The sequence below is a fragment of the Ambystoma mexicanum genome, chromosome 1p (assembly GCF_040938575.1).
Source record: "Ambystoma mexicanum isolate Mex_15411 chromosome 1p, UKY_AmexF1_1, whole genome shotgun sequence".
NCBI classification, from domain to species: Eukaryota; Metazoa; Chordata; class Amphibia; order Caudata; family Ambystomatidae; genus Ambystoma; species Ambystoma mexicanum.
The window spans coordinates 1,427,271,536-1,427,282,148 of record NC_090921.1 but is presented as its reverse complement, the minus strand read 5'-3'; the positions used below and the strand labels follow the sequence as shown (position 1 = coordinate 1,427,282,148).

Below are 10,613 nucleotides of genomic sequence, written 5' to 3'. Positions count from 1 at the left end.
AGAGATGCTTTGGAACCTATAGCACTTGAACGAACCCCGCCAATCGAACCATAGCAGAAGTAAACAGACCCACCAGGGGGCTGAAATGACAGTAAAAGCTTGGGAGGACAAGGTCTGTTGAGGGGTGGTCCTCTGCTCCGTGTTGGGCAGTAAGTGGAAACCGGGTAATAGGGTATGAAATCAAAGAGCGCAAGTTCTTGGTCCCCCAAGCCAGAAGCACACAGCCTCCAGGAAGTTTACAAGTGTGATATCACATTAAGTACCCAAACACCCAATGCATGTCTGAAGATAGGACTGAGCAGAACAGCCTATGTGTGGGAAAGGACATGCAGGCCGAGCTCTGTTGACCAGACAGCCAAAAAATAAACTAACTGGACATCACAGGGCTCATTTCCATCTTCCATTCCCAGAATTGTTAGACCCTCAGCACAGGTAGTGGCTCTCTGTTGCCCTCTTTCCCATGAAAACATTAGTCCGAAGGGGAAGGTCCATTTGTACAGGATTTTTTCCCCTACTAAGATATTCTTTGCTGAAGTGTGGAGGCGGCCAAGTCTTCAAACAGGCTCACATGCAAGCCGTTGATCAATATAGTGGTCTGCCCCCTGGCCGCCCTGAGTATTTTTTCTTTTTCTTCATATGAGGCCAATGCAGCTAGCACGTCCCTTGGTCTAGACCCCTCAACGCTCCTCTTAGGGCCCACTCTGTGTATCCGAATTTCCTCGAATTACCAGCGCTGCGAAACACTGCTGTGCCATTGTTTTCAGGTCGGGGTTGGATTCTGCTAGGCCTTTTATTCTGATGTTGGACCGTCTAGAATGGTTCTCTAGATCCTCGGCCTGGATTTCCAGATTATGCGTGGCGGCCACAATTTGCTCCAATAATTCCGAGTTCTGACGCACCTCCTTGTCCATTTCCGATAGGCCTTGTTCAGTCAGATCTACTCTGTTTCCCAGGGAGTTGACTTCTTCCCCCGACCTCCTTCAGTTAGCTCTTTAAGTCCTCCTTTAGTTTTGCCATCTGTTCCTGAAAAGATGCAGTCAGTCTCTTCCATTCCTTTGAAGCAGGTTAAGAGATCGTCCTTTCAAAGGGCAATTTCTTCAGGTGTGGCAGAAGGTGACTCCCCCTCCTTCTGCTAGTCGGACCTGGGTGCCAGTCACCGTCTCCGCTGATAGCCTTTGCTAGCACTACTCCAATTGGCCTCTTCTTGTGCTTTTTTTCCCATCATACGCTGCTGGAGTCTGCTTCCCCCGATTTCCAGGAATCTGCTTGCACTCCACACTATATAGCTCCGTAGGATTTGCCGGCTTCCTCTCTCCTGGGTTGGGTGAGTTGCACTGCCTGTGTCAGTGGGTATTCCCCTCCACTGTTGAGCTCCTCCAGTGCTCCTATTCTGGCCTCTGTATCAATAGGGCCACGGCTACACCCATAAGCCCACTCTGCTATTGCTGGCGCTGTATGAGAGCGCGTTCGCCAGGCGGGGCACTCCGGTGCCGAGCGCCAAAGGAAATGGTCCTTTCTCAGGGCCGATTGCTTGCTTAACTGATTCCCTGGGTCGGGGCGCACAGTCACTATATTTCCCGTTCTTGGAGAGGCGAGAAGTCACCCAGTATGTGATGCTGCGGGTATTCTGTGCAGTGGCTCGGCCTTTGGCGGGGATGCTCCACTCCCCCACCACGGCCTGAGAGGCCGCACACTGGGAGCTTCCAGGTCTCCGCTGTTTCTTCAATGCGTGGCCCTCAACTCTGTCCACGCGTGCGGCGGGGAGTCCCTTCCTGATCTCGCCCTCTATTCTGGTGAAGAATGGAGTTGCTTATGGGCCAGGTCTTCGCAGATAGCCCCGCTCGGGCGGGGCGCGTGAGGGCTTCCCCCCTTCAGCTCTACCTTTCGAATCTTTACCGCACCAGCCGCAGCAGCTCCGTTCCTCAAGCGACTCCTCTCTATCCGCGCCTTCCCTCTCTTTGGGTACAGCGCAGTCCTCCGTTATCAGGGTTGTTGGCAGACTGTTTCTCTTCCCAGGGGTTTCCCACCAGCTTCAATCATGCCTCAGGGTTAGAACCCTCTTCACCGGGAGCCCTGCTATCGCGTTCTGTGGTCTAATTTCACCTCCTTTCATGGGCCTGGACTGGAGCTCGCGAGAGTGCGACTTCACTCTCCAGTCAGCCATCATGGATTTCCAACATGTTCTATTTTGACTCCATCTCACCATATTAAACTCTATTATAAAGAAAAAACATAATTTTTGCTTTCTTTTCTTACAAAACATTTAACATTGCATACACATTTCCTCCATCAAATCATTACTCTACAATATGGCAGTTTTTCTACTATCTGCTTAGGGGCTCATTTCTTACTGACAGGTTAAGAGAATCTTTTCTTCACCTGTATTAGTTCTGCAAAATATAATTTGTCTTTTTTATTTGTGTGTCTCCTACAGGCTACCGTTAGAAAAACCTAGTTTACCTATGCTGCTTGTGGTCCTGTCAAGTGCCATGTTGTGTAATACTTTATAATGCTGTAACTAAATGTTTATGCCAATAAAGAATAGTAAAAATAAAAAAAATTAAAAAAAACAGTGTTAAAAAGAAAAATTACCATGCTATTATGAACTGTATAAAATATATAAAGCATCATGGTAAGTATGTTTTAAAAAAATCTATGTTTGGGTGGTCTAGGTTTGGTATAGGGCATATTTATAATTAAAAAAAAGGAAATCAGAGCTTCGTCCTAAATTATTGAACTTTCCAGGTTGGAAAAACATTGTAAAATGATAATATAAAAGAGATAATGTGAAGTAGGAGTAGAGATCAGGTGTCCCTTCTCGATTTTTGACGAATAGGAGAATACTAAGAGTCATAATCTACTGAAGATCGTTTTTACATAGTCATTCTGTATAGTGGATTTTAAAAGAAAGAAAAAAGATACATTAGTCTTTATACATAATAACAAAGAATTGAGTGTGGTAAAATAAGAAAGGGCAGAAGACAGCGTTTTAGTCTAGTCAGTGGAATCCAGTTGTGAAAGGGGCTGAAATTTAAGAGCAACGTCACTGTAAAGAGGTAGAAAACAATCAACCGAAATTAAACACTTTCTTCTACACCACATTTTGGCCCTTTTGTGCTGCTGCAACAACATGCACAATTGTGTTCTCAAAAGATTAAAAGGCTTTTGCACATTCAAATGAAATTCACTGACCAGAAACCTGTAATTTCTTAAAATACATACGCTTCTTCCTGTGGTCAACCAAGCCAACAGCCTGTTTTGCAGAGCACTTGGCAAACCAGTTGTCCCCAAGCAAAACTGTGATTTCGTTGGTATGTACAAGACTTCCAGGCATGAAGGCAAGGGGACCAAATGGTACCTGTGAAATAAACAATGACATAAGAATTAATTAAATAAATATGGTACTAAATTGCTTTTACAATCCCTATTCAAACTCTCTTCGTAGCTGTTTTTTTCCCTACAAAAATGGCAGTAGCAGGTGATTTCTAGACTTGGTGTTTCAAGTAAATATGAACACGTTAGACTACCATACTAACTTCATACCCAGACATGTTCCTGGCTTTCAGTTAAAAATATATTCAGAGGGGGCGCTGTTGAGCAGCCATCAAGATGGCTGCTTAGACTTGGTGCTCCGTGCCCAGCAATCCTTCATCTAATTGCATCAGCGCCGAAACACCAGCCCCGGCTGTGGAAATACTAGTCAGCTGTAGCGCTGACTGCGGGCTGCATCCACATCTGATTTGGGAGAAGATCGGGCCACCGGAGCCGAGCTGCGGCGCCCTGACTTCTGGGCTGTGTGGAGACTGTCCTAGGCTGCGCTCTACCCTGGGGCGCAACCGCCTGACGTTGTGACTCGCCCCCCTCTCTGCCCCCTCTGCAGCGAGCCCGGCTGCGGAGTCAGCCGTAACTTTTCCCCTCCTCCTCCGCTCGGAAATCACTGCGGACTACCAGGCTGGGACCCCTCCATGCCGGAGGAGCTGATGCTCACTCTCCTCGGCTGGGCTGTGTGAGGGGCCTCTGTCTGACGCCGGCTCCCCCGCAGGCCCCTGCAAGCCTGGCCTGCCCCGGAGTCGCGGGTGACGGACGCCCCCTGGCCGCGATCCCGCTGGGCCCTGCGCTGCTGGGAGGGGCGCAGCCGCCCCGCTCGCGGGGGAGCCCATCCTTCGGGCGTCCGGAGTGCTGGAAACTGGGAACCGAGGTGAGGAGCTGGGGGGCCGCCACAACGTTAATATACACTGAATCCATTGAGCACACAGCCCCCAGCTCCTGCACCTGATCATTGGGGACACATCCACACTCTGCACCTCCACAATAAGCTGTTGGCCCCCTGAGACCATCCTATCATACAACGTGGCTCTTGCTCTCTGCTGGGCCCCAAATGGAAAATAAAGTCCACATGGCCGGGATCAACAAGCGGGCATAGGCCATACCACTAAGGAGAGACTTACCCCTAGCACTGCCACAGCAGTAGGTGGGCGCCTACTGTCAACCAACTACAGTGCCACTGGCCTGGAGGGGGGCTCTGCTCCCGACCCCACGCCTGCCCCACCTCCCCGACATAAAGAACCAGAACACCTGCTCTGCTGGGCTAGCTGTGCGGTCCCCCTGCTTTGTGCCTCACCCGCCCCTGGTTGCTGCGCTCCGACACCCGAGGACCTCTCTGCCCATCTCTTGAGATTATTTGCTCTGGTGCCCCCCCTCTGCTCCGCTTGATTGGAGGGCCTGGTGGTCTCCTACTGACCTGTGGCGCCGGGCGCAGTTCCTGCCCTCAACCCTGCGGCCCCTGCTTGGGCACCTGAGAAGAGCTCCAACTAGAGATATCCCGCCGTTCTTACCTGCCCGCACGGCGTCCGCCCCTCGCGCCACCTTGTTCGGCTACCCCCTGGGCCCACCAGAATTTTTCCCCGTATTGCGCAAGCAGTGGCTCCCTATAACCACACATAATAAAACCTGCCCTTGTAATGCCCAGCAAGTCTCGAGGGGCAGTCAAGGCGGGGACCATGGACAGATTCACCAAACCAGCACCAAGGGCGGAGCAAGGTGCCACCACATCTATTGACACCGACATGGAGGCCCCACTTGCCTCCCCACAGCCTGACCTAGAGGCAATGATGGAGTCCATGGCAAAGAACTTCGCCTCATTCCACGAGAAATTGGACGATATAAATGCGAATGTGGCCTCACTTAGGTCGAAATTAGACCAACATAGCACCAGGATTACCGAGGCCGAAACCAGAATTGGGGCAAACGAGGATAATGTACTCACCCTACAAAACACGGTGTCAGTGCTAGTGCGGGACATGAAAAGCGTCAAGGCCAAGTGTGACGATCTAGAATCGGGATCTCACAGAAACAATGTCCGCATTGTGAGGGTTCCGGAGTCGGCGCTTGAGGGCCGCATGGAGCTTGCGGTTGAGACCCTCCTCAAAGATCTCCTCGACGACCCTCCGCTTTCACCATTCTTCACAATCGAGCGGGCGCATCGCTCACTCTTTCCAAGCCAGGTAACTACCCCAGGCCGAGAATAGCAAAATTCCTTAGCTATACAGACAGAGAACATATACTGCGCCTTGCATGAGAAAAGGGCGAACTGAGAATGGACTTGCAAATTATTAGAATTTTCCCAGACTTTTCGCTGGGGGTCCAGGCGGAGCGCAGACAATTCACCGGAGTGAAGAAAATGCTTCGAGAGCGGAAAATTGAATATGTAATGTTATTCCCAGCACGTCTGAAATTCACTTACCATAACAAGCTATACTTTTTCACAGTTCCGGACAAAGCTGTCAAATTTATAGAATCACAGATCCCACTGGATGCAGCTGTAAACTACTTGATGGACAATGACCGAGGTCTTCTACAATTCCTATGTACTAATCGAGACCGCGTCTCTCTCATCTGCTACCATCCGTCATTATTCTTTCAATGAAACACAGCACAATGTAACTCCAAGGATGCCCTATGTTAGGGAGAATTCTGTGTAAAGGCTAATTTCCCAAACCTAGTGAGTCCCCCAGCAGCTTTGCTGGATTTTTTGGGTTTATTTTTTTCTCCTGCTAAGAGTGAGACTCTTTTCATCCCACTCTTAGACATGATTTGAGGTGTTCCTTTGACTTTGTATGTGTTCAATGGGCTATGGGGTCCTTTACCCAATAGGGTTTCATGTGTTTTTGTTATGTGGGTTACACAGCACCCTCCGTGCAGTAACCCAGGGGTGTCGCAGCGACCCCCAAACATAGACTCCATACCCTGGGACTGACTACTGTCTCCCAGGGCATGTAAAGTCACCATTGGCTTTACTAGTCTTAAATTGTGAACAGAACCAGTACAAACCATCATATTGTAGACGTACTGGTCGTGGCAATTCGATTCCCCCTGGGTCTGTTGTTCGAGGGGGCACTGTCCAGTCCCCCGACCGAGTTTTGGCTGGTGGCAGTGGATACTACTTTTTATATTCTGTAGGAAAAGTTGCAACTGTGCCTGCACTTATTTGCGCCAAGATAAATTACTGGTGTATTTCCTTTTGCTATGAGTGACAAATCCAAAAGTTCCGTTGTATTTGAGAACGTTTTTTATTTTGAATTTTCAGCCCCTCTTGGATGACATGTGTTTCGGTGTACAACTTGCGCCTTATTCAAATCCGGGCTAGTTTCATTAATCAAGACAATTAAAAAAATATAAAAACACAACATTCAGAAACTTTTAAATGAAAACCATGTCAATTTCAAAAACCAAAAAAAAGAAAAGAAAAATCTTGTCTGTGTTTAGTCCCATACCATATATTATTCAAAAACCACATTACACCTTGTGCATTCTAAGGAACCAGACTTTTATAAAAATAGATATATGTGCGCCATTGTAACAGAACAAAGGTGGAAGGGATCATTGTCGGCCTAAAGGAGCTGTGCGGTGCAGCTATGTGAGCAGGCCTTCATCAGGACGTGTGATGACCTTAAAGGTGGTTCTGGATTCTCTATCTATGAACAAAAGAATGGGGAATTGTCAGTGGAACAGTGACCTCAAAATAAAATGATAATTCAAAAAGCTCCCGTACGATGCTAAAGTAAAAACGGGTAGGAGACTCCTTGGTATAGGAGCCTAAATTCTTACCAAAGGCTTATCCAGTGCAAGGGTAAGCAAAACAATCCATCACAAGTATAGATTTCTGGGGAGCACTGAGTGCGTCTTGGAGGGACACTAACTTGTACCTGTAACAACATTATTAGGGATCTGTAAGATTTCATACAGATTGTGGAGCCATATGGTAGTTAAATTCTTACCTCTGGGGGTAAAATGAAACTTCTCTGCAAAAAGATGGTGGAGACCCCCACTTGGATTACTGGTTCCTCAGTGCAGATTGTCCAAAGCGTGACAGATCTGTGTGAGAGAAGACATAATAGTAAGGGTATAAGTGTGCCTAACGCACATGTGTTGAGCTCACAAGTGCGGGTCAAAAAATGTTCGGAAAAAAGTGTACGTCCGAGCCAGAACAAGCATAGCTCTGGGTAGTGGCAAAGGCCACAGCATTTAGTCTAGTACTTACATTCGAACTGGAAGGTCTCGGAAGTGCAGAGTAACGCGGCGTCTCAATACGCAAGCGTTGTTGAAATGGATGCATCTCCAGGGACACCGCAGGTAATCAAACCCGTCGGGCGATCCGATTGCTTAGCAGGTGGCGCTCCCGTAACAAAGCGTCACCACCCAATGAACCAATGGGGATCGGCCACGGGGGCGCGCAGGGACGTGTGAGCGGGCGGCGTCTGTACGCCGAGGCTGAGTGATGTGTCTGTCAAGGGAGCCTCAAGGGGCGTGTCTGCTGGAGGAGTAAAAGCCGTGTTAGGAGTGGCTGTAGCCGTGATGACGCGTCCGCTGTCATACGGGAAAAAGGCTTGCAACGTATGACTATGTTTAAATTCACTATTTCGGGAGACGGAGGCCGACCAATGTGGCGGCCTAGATAGCAATCGCTGTAATGGGTGCAAGGAAACCTCACTAGATGGTTTGTGTGAGTACGGTTGATGGCCGGGGCACAAGCATGTGTGCTCCGGCTAGTAATTGCGTGTGTCAATGCTACCAGTAAAAGTATTTGCATGTTCTATGCATCCTAGGAGAAACAGTTTAGTCAAACACACATTAGAATATTATGCATACTTAAGCGTGTATGTAAACAGATCACATGAATTCACATGTTCAATTTGTTTTCAGACCATAGAGAATGTTGAACGGAGTTATACATGCCCTGGTGGGATATGAGCTTAGTCAAGAGAATGCTGTCACTCTTTTAAATGAAAAATGTTCAACAACATAGGATCACACAAGTGCATAACTATAGAGAGGATCATACACATGCACAAATATAAATGTTACTCCGGGAGCAACATTCTAAAAGGTGGAATGGCCGGGGAACAATCTGGACCCAAGGTCTAAGGGCAATGCGAGAGTTGGCTATCTGCTGGTTTACTAATTTGGACCTGGAGATCCTCATAGGCCTCTGGAAAGAAGACAATACCAGGGAATGAACATGTATGTCAAGAGATTCATTGTCGTTTATTTGCTGTAAAAGTGTTTCCAATCAACAGAAATATTCAACCCTGTTTTGACGGTGTCGAGTTGATGGACTAGTTGTTGTTACAATCTTGTCAGAGCTTTATCTCTGTCCCCTCCTCTTTTTTGGGGAGTTAGTTGCTGTATGATCGTCCAGGATATATCATTGTTTGTGTGTCCTAGTCGACTGAAATGGTCAACCAATGGTATATCTTGAATCTTGTTCTTGATGCAGGATCTGTGCTCCGAGATCCGCTGTTTCACTGGTCTCGAGGTTTTTCCTATGTAAAGCAAGAGGCAGGGACATAGTATTCCATATATCACAAACTTGCTGTTGCAATTGGTGTGGGTTTGTAAGGTACGGTGGTAGTCCTTGTAATCAAAAATTTTGTTGGGGTTAGTGTAGCGGCATGCTACACAGGTGCCGCATCGGTAATGTCCCACGACATTTGGAAGGTCCCACAGTGTGTTCGGTGTCTTGGTTTCCTCGATATAAGTATGAACCAAAGAATCCCTTAGGTTCCTGTTTTTTTTAAATGCAAAAATGGGCTTCTTCTCAAGGGTACCTTTGTTTTTTATCAGATGCCAGTGTTTATTGATGGTTTGTTTGGTAAGATTGCTTAAGGGACCGTATGTGGTGACACAGACTAGTCTATTTATTTCGTTTTTTTCTTTTGGGGTAAGGCATATGGTTCTGTCTGTATTCAGTGCCCTTTTTCTCGCCTGTTTCACAGATTTCTTAGGATATCCCCTCTCCTTGAGTCGCAGTTGTAAACCATTGGCATGTTGCTCATATTTCTCTTTGCTCGAACAGTTCTGTCTGATTCTCAAGAACTGGCCGTAAGGAAGATTGTATCTCAACCCCTGGGGGTGATAACTTGAGAAGTGCAGTAGGGTGTTGCGGTCGGTAGGTTTTCTGTATAGTTCAGTTTGAAGATTGTTGCCTGATCTGTAAATATGTAAATCCAAGAAATTTACCGCCTGATAGTTCCAATCGATGGTGAACCGGATGTAATCATTGCATTGATTTAACCATTGATGAAACAAGTCTAACTCAATTTCCGTGCTAGTCCATATAAGCAAGACTTCATCGATATACCGTCGCCATTGGAGTATTTGTGACTTGAAGGGGTTATGGTAATGATGTATGTGATCTGCTTCATATTGCACCATATACAAATTTGCGACATCTGGGGCGAATGTTGCCCCCATGCTCACGCCTTTAATCTGTTGGTATAGTTGGTCCTTGAACAGAAAGAAGTTTTCGGACATGGCCAAACGCACACATTCTCTAAGATGAAGTCTGTAGGTGTAGAGGTTACATCACTCCTTTTGTTGAGACGAATTTTAAGAGCTTCTAAGCCCTCAAGTTGTGGTATTGAAGTATAGAGTGCTTCAACATCCATGGTAGCCAGTATACAATGTTGTGGTAGTTCAAGATCTTGTAATATCAATATGACGTTCGTGGAGTCCTTAATGTAAGATGGCATCTTGCATACAAAAGGTTTGAGGAAAAAGTCTGTGTATAGAGACAAAGGTTCAAACAAAGAATCGCAGGCGGAGACAATTGGTCTTCCTGGTGGTAGTCTCGGATTCTTGTGAATCTTGGGTAAAATATAAAATGCCGGAATTCTCGGATGTGCTTTGTTTAAGAAATGACGTTCATCCTCACATATCCATCCTTCCTGTTCCGCATGTTTGGTAAGATTTGTAATTTCTTCCTGGAGTCTGGTGGTGGGGTCCCTTCCCAGAATCTTGTATGACGTGACATTGGCGAGGAGGCGCCAACATTCCTTATCGTAGTTGGCCGTTTCCATGATGACAATTCCTCCTCCTTTGTCGGCCGGTTTTAAAGTGATGGATGGATCTTTGTTGAGAGCTGATATAGATTTTCTTTCATCTCGAGTCAGATTGTCCTGGTAGTAGTTCTTTTTGGCCAGACCTTCTTTTAAACTTTTGGAAACCAAATTTTCGAAGGTTTCGAATTCAGCCGGTATGGTATGTGGTGGAGGCATAAAAACTGATTTCGGTTTGAAACCAGTAGTGTTCTCAGGTGTTTCATTACTCTTCGA

At 47.0% G+C, this 10,613-nt stretch overlaps 1 protein-coding gene across 1 annotated transcript in view; it reads right to left on the bottom strand.

Moving 5' to 3' along the window:
* Positions 1-10,613, bottom strand: part of URI1 (URI1 prefoldin like chaperone) — a 995,615-nt gene that overhangs the window by 616,895 nt on the left and 368,107 nt on the right. Inside the window, exon 4 of the mRNA XM_069607080.1 lies at positions 3,223-3,358. Coding sequence (XP_069463181.1) covers positions 3,223-3,358 — 136 coding nt within the window. The remainder of the gene's footprint in view (positions 1-3,222; positions 3,359-10,613) is intronic.